General features: G+C 42.8%; 1 protein-coding gene across 1 annotated transcript in view; it reads left to right on the forward strand.

The window, feature by feature from the left end:
• The window catches only part of tmtc2b (transmembrane O-mannosyltransferase targeting cadherins 2b), a 109,086-nt gene that overhangs the window by 78,128 nt on the left and 18,586 nt on the right, over positions 1-12,372 (forward strand). The window contains exons 6-8 of the mRNA XM_061823242.1: positions 4,071-4,255; positions 5,457-5,535; positions 8,952-9,073. Coding sequence (XP_061679226.1) covers positions 4,071-4,255; positions 5,457-5,535; positions 8,952-9,073 — 386 coding nt within the window. The remainder of the gene's footprint in view (positions 1-4,070; positions 4,256-5,456; positions 5,536-8,951; positions 9,074-12,372) is intronic.

Raw genomic sequence — 12,372 nt, forward strand, 5'->3', positions numbered from 1 at the left:
CAGTGGGGGAGAAGAAGTGGCTGAAAAATGTGCGGATAATACTGCAAGACAAATTGGCTCTTTCATGATTGCACTATGACAAACCATTGCAATAATATCAAATAAAAGACCATTCATTTGTTGTATGGCATAAATAGATGAACCCTTTGAATCCATCCATTTTTCTGAGCCGCCTATCCTCACAAAGGTCGTGGGAATGTTGGAGCCTATCCCATCCTGTCTTCAGTCAGGAGGCTGGGTACACCTAATGCAATTTAGAGTCTCCAATCAATGCATGTTTTTGGGATGAGGGAGGAAATCGGAGTGCCCGGAGAAAACCCACACAGCACAGGGAGAAGATGCAAACACCAGACAGCGGGGCCTGGGATTTTTCACTAAATATACTTCCAAAGGTGCTATTGATCTAAAATTGTCACCACATGTTGGGAATAACCCGGTAATCCATACGTATAAAGAAAGTGGAACAAATACACTCGGGAATTAAATTCAGCGTAAAAATATGGATTGAGACGGAAAAAATTTTTGAAGACACCAATTGGTATTTATTTAATACTTTACACAAAAAATGTCTTTGCAATGATAGATTCAAAGAAGTAAGTCTCCTGTAGTTTCCTGGAAAAACTAGTTGAATGCATTGCTCTGTTATGATTTTGGCATAAACAGGCTTCAAATATTGGAGGTTCCATGTGCTTAACCTTGAGTTTCAGTTCTTTCCTTACATTTTTGGTTGTATTCAAGTCTGGAGATTGGCTGAACGTTTCTGGCAGCCTTGTTTTTTTTTTTTCCTTTGAAACCATCGAGAGTTTCCTTGTTCGTATGTTTTTGATCATGGTTCTGGTATAATATCCGCCCTTGTTTCATTTTCATCATCCTGGGAGATAGCAGATTCTTGTGAAATTTTTTTTGTGCATTTGTCCATCGTTTTTTCAACAATTTGAAGTTACCAGTACCATTGTAGCGCCGGAGAAAAGGAGTCGGAGGCGGAGTGTCGGACACAGGAACAGAACTTGCTTTTTTGTTCGACATCAAAACACTACTCGCATAACGGCGGGAACTCTGTTAACCTTTACTCCGGAAGCGCAACAACAAAAACAGTCCGTGCGGAACCCCGCACCCCAACTCGAGGTCCCCCCCAGAATTCACCCATAGTCAAAATCCTTGTGCCGTGGAGAGATGACGACCCGACCCCGGCGGGTGTGCACTGTAGGGGCCGAGGGGGGCGGGGCCGTACTGTCCATTGAGTCACGGGACAAGGGCCCAGGCGGGGTCAAGGGCACCCCGCCAGGCGCAAGGGCACAGGGCAAAGGGGGACGACCCCGGCGCGGGGGGAGGGCCAACCCCAAAGGCTAGGCAATGTCCAGGTGCGCGGGTTTGACCCTGTCCACGGAAACAGTATCGGGTCTGCCGCCAACGTCCAGGCTCTTATCCCCGTGCTCCAGGACCCTGAACGGCCCGTTGTATGTGGGCGGAGAGGTCACAAACACAAAATCCGCAGAGCGCAGGTGACGGGGCAGCCGGGCAGCTGGGATGCCATGTTGCGACGTGGGAACCGGCGCAAACCCTTTTGCGGCCTCCAGCAGGGAGGACCGTTGCCTGGCTGCGGACCAGGGCGCTGTGGCATCCGGGATGAATTCGCCGTGGACCCGCAGTAGCTGGCCGTAGACGAGTTCGGCGGATGAGGACAACAGGTCCTCCTTGGGGGCGCACCTGAGGCCGAGCATGACCCACAGGAGCATATCCAACCAGTTGCCGTCCGTCAAGCCGGCACGCAGGGCTGCTTTCATGGAGCGGTGGAACCACTCGCAGAGACCGTTCGCCTGGGGGTGATAGGCGGTAGTGCGGTGCAGCTTGACCCCCAAACTCTCAGCGACTGCGTTCCAGAGTTCAGAAGTAAACTGAGGGCCACGATCGGAGGAAAGGTCGCACGGGGTCCCGAAGCGCGCAACCCACGTGCCAATGAACGCCCGGGCCACGTCTGACGACGTTGTCGAGGAGAGGGGAACTGCTTCGGGCCAGCGGGTCGTCCTGTCTACCATGGTGAGCAAGTAGGTGAAACCGTGCGAGGGAGGAAGTGGACCTACCAAGTCAACGTTGACGTGGTCAAACCTCTTCTCGGGGACAGCGAAGGGCTCCAAGGGGGCTTTTGTGTGGCAATGCACCTTAGTTCGCTGACAGGCCACGCACGAGTCGACCCAGGCCTGCACATCTTTCTTAAGACCGCGCCACACGAACTTCTGGGCCACCAGCCTCACGGACGGTTTCCTTCCGGGGTGGGAGAGGTTGTGGACCGCCTCGAAAACAGCTCGCCCCCAGTTTGCAGGGACCAGCGGCCGAGGCTGGTCAGCCGAGAGGTCGCACAGCAACCTGACGCCCGAGTCACCAACCGCGACTTCCTCCAGGCGCAAACCCGTGTCAGAAGTCTTGAGGGCCTGCACCCCGTGGTCCGAGGCCTGGTCTGCGCTCATGCGGGAGTAATCGAGACCCAGATGCACAGTGCCGACGATTGCCCTGGAGAGGCAGTCCGCGACCACATTGGATTTGCCGGCGATGTGTTGGATGTCCGTAGTGTACTCCGAGATGAACGACAGTTGGCGTTGCTGACCGGCGGACCACGGCTCGGCCACCTTGGACATGGCGAAAGTGAGGGGTTTATGGTCCACATATGCCGTGAACTCACGGCCTTCCAATAGGGAGCGGAAGTGGCGGATCGCCAGCCAGAGGCCGAGGAGCTCTCTATCGAACGTGCTGTATTTGTGCTCCCTGGGGACCAGCTGACGGCTGAAAAAGGCAAGCGGTTGCCAGGCGCCGCCGACCCACTGTTCGAATACGGCTCCAACAGCGTAGTCCAATCCGTCGGTAGTGAGAGCGACAGGGGCCCCGTGGGTCGGGTGGGCCAGCATAGCGGCACGACTCAGCACGGCCTTCGTAGCCTCGAAGGCTTCCATCCTCTCGGCCGTCCATTCAACGTCCCGGTTGGGGGACTTGCCTTTAAGAGCCTCATAGAGTGGGCGCATGATGTGGGCCGCCCGGCGGATGAACCGGTGGTAGAAAGTCACCATCCCCAGGAACTCCCGGAGGCCCCGAGCCGAGCGAGGTCGGGGAAAAGCGGAGACGGCCTCCACCTTTGCTGTTCACATACTCATTTGCAGCTGCATCACACAAATAAATCATTAAAAAATCATACATTGTGATTTCTGGATTTTTCTTTTTAGAAAATTTCAGACCCCTCCATGATTTCTAAGTGGGAGTACTTGCAATATAGCAGGGTGTTCAAATACTTATTTTCTTCACTGTAAATATAATTTCATGTGGTAAACTGATGCCGTTACCAGACACTACCACTAGCACAATAGCAGGTCCACCTGTAATGACGTACGAGGCTCCGCCCCCGAAATTAGTCATTTTTCAGATGTGGGAAACTAGTTCAAAGTTTTCAGACTTTCATTCATAAGCACATATTTTTTGGTAAAAACATTGAAAAGGTTGGCAATGAAACCTTTTTGTAGGCCGTCAGTAGGACTTCACCATCTGATATTCATTTGCACCGACAAGAGGCTGCTGTTGAATTTTTGATAGATTTTAGGTGTTGTGCTTTCCACACCTTTTTGCACCTCTCCTCATCTGTTCAATATATTTTCCCTGTGTCTTTTTACATTTTTATGCACGTTGATTTCTTAGCTTATCTGTTCTGTGTTCTTTGTATTGTTGCATTACTTTTGTTACTCTCTGCATCTGGTGAAATTTTCAGGTAGATAGCACCTTTGGAAGTATATTTAGTGAGGAAAAATGGTGACATTAAATACTTATTTCACCCGCTGCATAGAATTTAATGCAAAGACTGTGTTCCTTGAGAGAGAATCTAAACTCTACGTGAGGTCCTAAGAGTGTCTTTTGCTGTTGGAATTCATGAATATATATTTGAATATGGTTTTAACTCAATGGCGAAACATTGCACAGTGGGAGTTTCATAAAAAGTAGACGTAGTAGAAAGAAAATACCACCAAGTAGCTCCACTTCAAACTTATTTACACCATTCAGTTTATCTAATATTGTCTTTTTTTCTCAAATAGCGGCCTACTTGAACACAGGCATCATCCTGATGAATCAGGGTCGCTTGGAGGAGTCCAGGCGTACCTTTCTAACTTGTGCCGACATCCCAGACGAGAACCTGAAGGACCCCCATGCCCACAAGAGCTCGGTCACCAGCTGCCTGTACAATTTGGGGAAGCAGCTTCATGAGCAGGGGCAACAAGAGGTGACATTTTTATTCTGTTTTCCACAGTTACACAGACAGCCACATCATTAGGTACACGTGCACCATGAGCCAATATTCAGCTGAATTAAACAAAAGAATAATGCTCAGTTCTGTCAAAGAGGTATTTATTCCTTTAATAATGTTTTATTATTTTAGTTGTGGTTAACGGCAGTGTCCTCCAAATGTATTGATTTTTTTCCTAGGGCAATGACCTTCTTTTTAAACTACAAATGTTTTCATAATTCTGCTGAAGATAAAATCGCACTAATAACAATGCTTCAAAACAACTCTAAAGATCTTTCTTTGTATTGTTCTTAACACCTTAAAAACGTATATGTGCATGGCAGGTAAAATGTTCACTCCAATAATATGAAGCATACTTCTGTCTTGGATTGATTCAGTAGTGCTGTTCAGTGCAAACTTTAATTATCCACCAGCAGTGCTGTCCCCCAGCTCATGAATAGCATTTAACTCTGGTAATGGAGCCAACCCTCATCAACATGCATAATATATAAAACATTCAATTTGCTATAATTATTAGGCACCAACATACGCTCATACTTTTTTCCTATTCTTAAAGAAAAGCAAAAAGAAGACTTTGTCTTTGCATGCACATGGAGAAATCAAATATCGGCAACAGCTAAAGTAACCCTTGGGGAAATGTGTTCTGTACATATGTTCTATAATTCCTTCTGTCAAAGGGTACATTTTGAGCAGATACACATGAGGCTGTTTTGAAGCAGTCCATTTGTTTTCAAACAACTAAAGACTCATGTTGACGTGATTCCAATTCTGCTCATTACCACTGGAGATAAGCAGTGGTCCTGCTGGTTAAGTTGGGAATAAAGCAGGAGTCTCTACAGATTCCGTTTTACTCTAGAGACCGAGAGTCGGCTGAAATCTGACCTCTTGACCACAGCCTTAGCTTCAGCAGTAAATTGGCTCCAGATCCTTTGACCATTTAATTTGCAGGGAACTCTAAGGTGAATCGTTGCTCCCCTTCATAGGATGTGAAACCACATTCTGGTTGACTTAATAGCCGTGACACTGTGGACAGACCCTTCCTTCCTCCTCAGCTCTGTATCAACCAGCCTCCAAGCATCCCCCCAATTCCACGCTTTGTATTGACTGCAGGCGACCCGAGCTCCAGTCTGAGGCAAACATCCCACACCTTCTTTTCTTCTATGCGTTTCATTCACAGGAGGCCCTCTCCATCTTTAAACAAGCAATACAGAAGATGCCAAGGCAATTTGCACCGCAGAGCCTCTACAACATGATGGGTAAGAACTGCTTTTTGTTTCAGCGCTGAAAGAATCGCAGCTGTTGTTTTTTTTTACTGCAAAGGAAATTGTGTTCAGCTGAACCAAGGCTAATAGGTTATATATGGGAGGATTTCAGGCCGTTATAACTCTTCAAGTACATTTGTTTGAACATATTTATTACAGTGGAACAACTACTAACGCTGAATCGGGGGGGTTACAATTCAGACTTTGAGCACAGGGTTTGGAAAAATAGGCTTTGAAAGCCGCAAACACGAGTTTGGCATCAATCATTACATGATTCCAGACATTAGCCTATCACGTGAGCCTTTAGTGTAACTCATGATATCTTAGTTTAGCAACCACCATAAAAACAAATCTGATGCTTGACAAGCACTGACTCTTTGCCGGTTCTATAACATCAGCGACCTGGGGCGGTGACCATTGGTCCCTTTCACCAATATTCAACAGATTTTTTGGCAACCAGCCAGCAATCTCAAATCACACGGTGCTTTGACATTACCTTTCAACATGCTATAATGGTGACGTAATGAGCCTTAAGCTCCATTACTTGTCCATTCCTGCTCTATGCGGGCAAGAACTGTCAAATATTCAAGAAACGAGACGGAGTATCTCAGGATTGGTTGATCTTTCTCACCACCAAGCTTCTTTGTAGTTTGTGTTTTCTTTGGCTTTTGTTGGTTTTAAACCATTCCACAGGTGTATAAAATATAAAAATGCTTTTTTAAGGGTTTTTTTTGGTAGATAACATTAGTCCCGGTAAGATGTGATGCACATTTACTTCACTGTTACATTAAGAAACTAATTGAACGAGTTTACTTGACTGCTCACAAATCAGCAGGATGATTTCTGAATAGTTTTTGGCAATATTATCTGCTCATGCTTAAGAAAGGATTGGATGGCATTTCATTGCGCAGATGGACCAAGACCCAAAGCACGCTGTGAAAGCAAATAAAAAGTTTTTTAGGGCAAAGAAGTGTAATGTTATGCCATGGTTAATCACCTAACCTGAATTTGATTGATGGATTTCACAAACTGAAGAAAATACTAAAGGAAAATGTCCTATGAACAAGCAAGAATTCAAGGCTGTTGTACTTGAGGCCAGGCTGATCATCACCAGGAAATAAATTGAGCATCTGGTGATTCCGATGCATTCCAGACCTCAGTAATTGTCTATTAAAAGTATTAAAGTATTAAAAAGTGAATGTTTGATTTATGGTTGTTAATTTCTTCTCTTTACTTTTGGTCCCTTAAAAAGTGGGAGACGTATCCAAACTTGTAATTCCAACACCTTTCACCTGGTTTCAATGTACGATAAATACAAACTCAAACGAAAGCTTAAAGTGTGCAGTTTAAGTACATCTTTTTCATTTCCAACCCATCGTGGTGGTGTTTAGAGCCTAAAAGTTGGACATTGTGTTTATGGGCCTGAAAGTGGTACTTTTCAAAGTTCTCAACAAAGTTGAATGATTTCCACTCCAGCAAGAAGCCATCCTGTTAGCTTCCAGCCTTAGAGCAGCTGCTGCAGGCTCGGCTGCTCCCTCTCCTCCCTTTTTTTCCTCATTCCTCCAGCCTCCCCCTTCTTTCTCTATTATAGGCCAACTCCTAGAGGTCTGGGAACCAGACTTGGTAGTGCCACTGGTTCATGTATTTGTTGGTGACATGCAATTTGACTGAGCTACTGAGATGATGTCAAAATGTTGATGAAAGCTCAATTTGCCATGAAGGAGCAGCTTTGTAACAGAGACTTCAGCTTTCTTTTTTTTCCCTTCAGCGCATTAGGGTTGTGTCCCCACCAGAGCTGAAATTGCACAACTAGCGCACCTGCTTATAACTGTTTTCACTTTCATTCCCTGTGCTCCTGTCATACTGTTTCTTAGTCCCCAATGAGCAGACCCTTTCATCACATGGTCTGCACTGTGCCCACTCCAATGCTCTGTGGTAAGCTGAGGAATTTTCCACTCCATAGCTTGTTTGGGCTTCAGATTCAGTGTCACATCTTGGTGTGCAATGAAGATTGTGCTGGCCTGTGCTGAATGTTAGAAAGAGTAAAAGCACTAGTATACAGCATTATTTTTAAATGTTACTTTGTTGCAACTTTAAACAGGTTTTTCTATATTGATATTTATATGATGTAGTTGAAAATGCCATGTTGCATCTATCCAGTCATTTTTCCTGATGATCATTCCATATGGTGATTGAATAATTTTCCATGCAATAAGTTTTGTTTCAAAAGGTCAAATGAAAACAGAAAATGCAATATGAATGAAGTTGTACTAATACATATTATTTTAGATATAAAGTAGGAACAGTGACCAAATGGCAAAGCCCTAGTACTATAATACAAAAAAAATGTGCGATTTATTTGCAATTTATACTTCTCTGTTCTCGTCAGGTGGGTGGCTCTAATGTCTGTTAAGAAGTAGTTAGCAACTGCCAAATGAATTGAAAAGCACACATATCAGCATCTTGTGTGGAATCATCTTCCATCTTCCATATGGATTAACACATTCTTTAAATTTCTATTTTTTCCGATATGTTATCAATGATTTCTTGGCTCATGACAGAGTACAGTGGAACTAGGCTAAGTAAGGATATTGCTAACACATTTTTTTTTTCAGAACTATCTCAAGGAAGTAAATTCATTGTGTTGTTACATACTTGCCCAATTAAGATGATTCTGAATTCTGATTCTTATTCTGATTAAACAGAATAAGGAGATAACTTGCTAAATCACTACTCCTCACACAAGCCTGTTACTGCTCCTTCAAGAAGTTTGTGTATGTGAATGTTTGTTTTATATGCATATCACCTGTTGGATATCATGCTTTCTTATCAGTGCAAGGATTAGTCGTAATCCCAAGCATTTTAAAGTGTTCCTTCAATTCCAATTGTATGACAGTAGATGAGAGCCAAGCAGCTGCATATGCAAAACCATGTCAAAAGCTCAAGTGAAGTGTTAACACCTGGGATACGCAAAGCCTAATTCCCTGAATGCATTCTGGACTGCCTTGTGAAGAATTACTATGCAATGTTGTCAACTTCTTGCAATAATACTGGCGTCACCTGACTGCTTTGGTCGAGATGTTATTGTTTTTTCAGGTGTGAGTAGGCACAGGGTCAGATTTGGTGGTGTCAAATGATGTCTGACACATGAGGCAGGGTGAGATAGTGCTTAAGATGCATTCTTCAAACCACACACTGAGGTGTGTCTTTAAAAAAAATCTAAGTATGACTATAGCATTTTGAATAAATGTTTTGATTTTTGCTGGCCTTGAATTGTATACGATCTGATCTTCCGGATCAGAGGTTGGTTTTCTATCCTGGAAATCTATAGTGGCGCAAGCAACAGATTTGTGATTTCTTAACCTTTGACTGCTTGAACCCTGACCTGATCCCTTCCTTGACCCTCATAGGAGAGGCCTATATGAGACTAAACAAAGTGACTGAAGCCGAACACTGGTACCGAGAGTCCCTGCGAGCCAAACCGGACCACATTCCTGCACACCTCACCTATGGAAAACTCCTGGCTACTACAGTAAGGCTTTTCCCTCCTCTCTTTTGTTTGGAATTTAAAATCATGATAATGTTACTGATGAAGGAAATCATGACAAACTGTGCCACTCATGACTGAAGTGTTTTGCAAGAATAACTGAACGCAAAAGGGATTCTGCTGATGTTTTTGCTCCAGCTCACTTGATAAATATTTCCCTAGAGTGGAATTCTTTTCAAAGCGTTTTAATATGTTCTACATCTGCTATTACAAACTATTATCTATCTGCCTCTACAACCCATCCAGTAATTAAATATACTGTGGATATTTGCATATCATCTCATTTGGTCCAGTCTAATGTATTAATATACTGTATTTGTGACTCTGAATTTGTCTCGCTGACTTTTTGTATTCATCAGTTATTGATATCCTCCTATTCATCCCCATTTTATAGTCTTTTTATCACTTACTTTGTAGTAGGCTCTCCAACCTCTTATTGATAGTGTGGGGGACAGGAAGTTACAGAGTAAATGAAAGCTTCTTTTCAGATAAGAAAACACTGTTCAGATTTAATGCCACATTTTCAGACTAAGTTTCCCTGCCCTCTTGCCCCCTGTATTTGAAAATTATAGGACAATGATGGAAAACAATCATGCAGTACATCGAGCACAACTCCATTGGCACAATGATGATAATATCCAATACAAGATGTGATTGTGGCTTTACAAGTGGATAATTCTCAATTTTGACACAATAAAAGAAGTTAACTAAACAATATGTTAGTGATTGCGGTTGTAGGTTTCAGTCGTGTAGAATTGTAATAATGTGGCTATTAGACAGCTTTCTATTCAATGCACTCCAGTTTCTAGACCAAACTTAAAAGATTATGATTATAATATAGCATTTTTAAATTCATACCTCTTTGTCAGTGTCAGTCAAAGATGAACGTTATGTTTGATATAGCTTTTGTACTGGATATTCATCTTACAGGAAGTTTAGATTGCTCCACATCTGTCACATCTACATTTATTTTACCATCGCATTACAACTTTTAATCAATTCTGAGTTAACCTAAACAGAGGATTTTGTATGGTACAATATAGTTATGATTAATGTAACATCATATGAGAACACTCAATGTAATGAACTAAAATAACGATACCAAATTATTTCACTCCTTCACAATAACGTATGCTGAAGAGAATACAGTACTGTCATTGCACCGACACATCCAGAACAATATTTTAAAGCTACTACTACTACTATTTCTACTACTGCTACTACTATCGCTACAAGTACCACTGCTACAACTTTGACTACAACTTTTTTGGTAGTTTAGACAGCTAAGGGACAGTCACAAAATGCAGTAAATGGCTACACTTCTGGGGACAATTTGTTCCATCTGAATCTGAATTCTTCATTTTACAAAGCGGTTTTCAACCTTTTTATGCTTCCAACTTTAAATTGATCGTTATGGTTAGATAATCAAACACATTTTTTGATGAGCCACCCACAACAAAGAATGGGAGCCATTAAGCCCCCTCTCAGGTCCAACATTCATTATTTCTGACCTCACAGATTCCCCCACACACTCAAACATCTTGTAGAAATTCTTAGCAGAAGATTGGCAGCTGTAATAGCTGCAAAGTTGAAACCAACTCCATATTTTCTTCCATGACCCAGCACTTCCAGTGGAATTGTTTTGTTCCACATAGTATTTTTTGTCACTGTCTCAGTCAGTTTGAAGCTGTTTTCTGAACACTTCTCTGTCCGAGGAGATGTGATTATCAATTTTAAATTAATGACTGGGTCATTGTTGAAAAACAGGTAAAGTTCAAACAGAAATATGACAGCCATAGCAAAGATGAATATATTAACAAGAAATTTTGCAAGGTAAGTCGGGCTTTCTTACTCTCATCCCTCCCCCTCTTGTCAGTCCTGCCTTTTAATGAAAGGTGTGTATTAAACCCCAGTGCAATGACTTCTGGGTTTCCTTCTGAGAACCAAGCACTTCCTGTCTCTGACACTTAATTTTTCCCTTGTACAAATAATGTCATCTTTAATTTTACGTCTATCTATAGTTCTGAGTTTTTAGAAAAACTTTGCAGGGACAATCTTATTCCTTCAAAAACCTTTAAGCAATTTTGATTCTTCATTCTGGGACCGACTAGCAAACATCACATCAAGTCAGTTTCAATAGTGGGTTTAATTCCTTGGAGTTGTTCCATCCATCCATATATTTCCTTCCAGTGTCAAATTCAACGGCACCGGTGAGCTAGGACCTCTCTCTGTTCACCAGCAGATTACCCCTTAAACTAACCGGCTGTCAATCACAGGGCACAAAATATAAACAAATATTCACACCTACATTCATTGAGAACGAATTGATAGAATCCTGGCTGGTGTTCGTGAACAGTACTACGATTTGAGACCCGCATTCTTTCCATCAACAGCCAAATTGATGGCAAGACTTCAGAGTTATTATACTTTGATCTCAAATAAAAAAAAGTTGCTCGTCAAGATGGCATACATTACTCTTTGTGCAAGAGCCGTTCTTCATAAATCATATTAAACAAAGTTGTTTTCTCTAGCACAGTCTCTGGGAATAACATAGGAGTGTTAAGAATTTTATTTATTTATTTATTTTTTAGGTTTAACCCGTGGGAAAGTGCTCGGTTATCCGTGCCGATAATTGCATTTCAGACTGTTATTGACTTTAGTTTACAGTTCAAATATTAAAGGATAGCTGTGTGTAGATTTTGACGAAGATGGACGGAGAAGGAGCTTGGAGTACATGTGGCTGTTTTATGCTAACATAGAAGGGTATTGTATGATTTGGGTTTGATCACTGTGACACATGTATTCTTGACCAAACATTTAAGAGTCTTTGTAATTAAGAGACTTATTCACTCTGGGTTAATAGATTTCTGGCCAGCCCTGTATGCTGGTCATCTGTCTTCGCCCACTTGCACACTCTCCTGTGGCAAAATTGCCACAAATGCACTTGAGATGGTTGAGGTGGTGAGTGGAGAGTGTGAGAGATTAAGCCTGGTGGCAAGGTCATTAAGGGTTGAAGGAAAGGAAGACATGGGTTGCAGAGCTGGGAGCTGAGGCACAGTCAGGGATTGAATTGAAATTTATTGCTTGTCGGGAATGGACAGAGAAATGTAATCTAATGATTACAAGCTTCAATACATTGACCACTCCACGCCTCACCTCCACATACCGAAGACCGCTATCTAGCTCTATCACCTATCTCACTAGTCTGAAGACTACTTGGGAACCTGATGGTGACTCGAGTCTCTGGTGGTTGTGGCGTAGTCTGTTGGAGACTCGTTTCAGTA

This window comes from Syngnathoides biaculeatus, chromosome 6 (genome assembly GCF_019802595.1).
Source record: "Syngnathoides biaculeatus isolate LvHL_M chromosome 6, ASM1980259v1, whole genome shotgun sequence".
Lineage (NCBI taxonomy): Eukaryota > Metazoa > Chordata > Actinopteri > Syngnathiformes > Syngnathidae > Syngnathoides > Syngnathoides biaculeatus.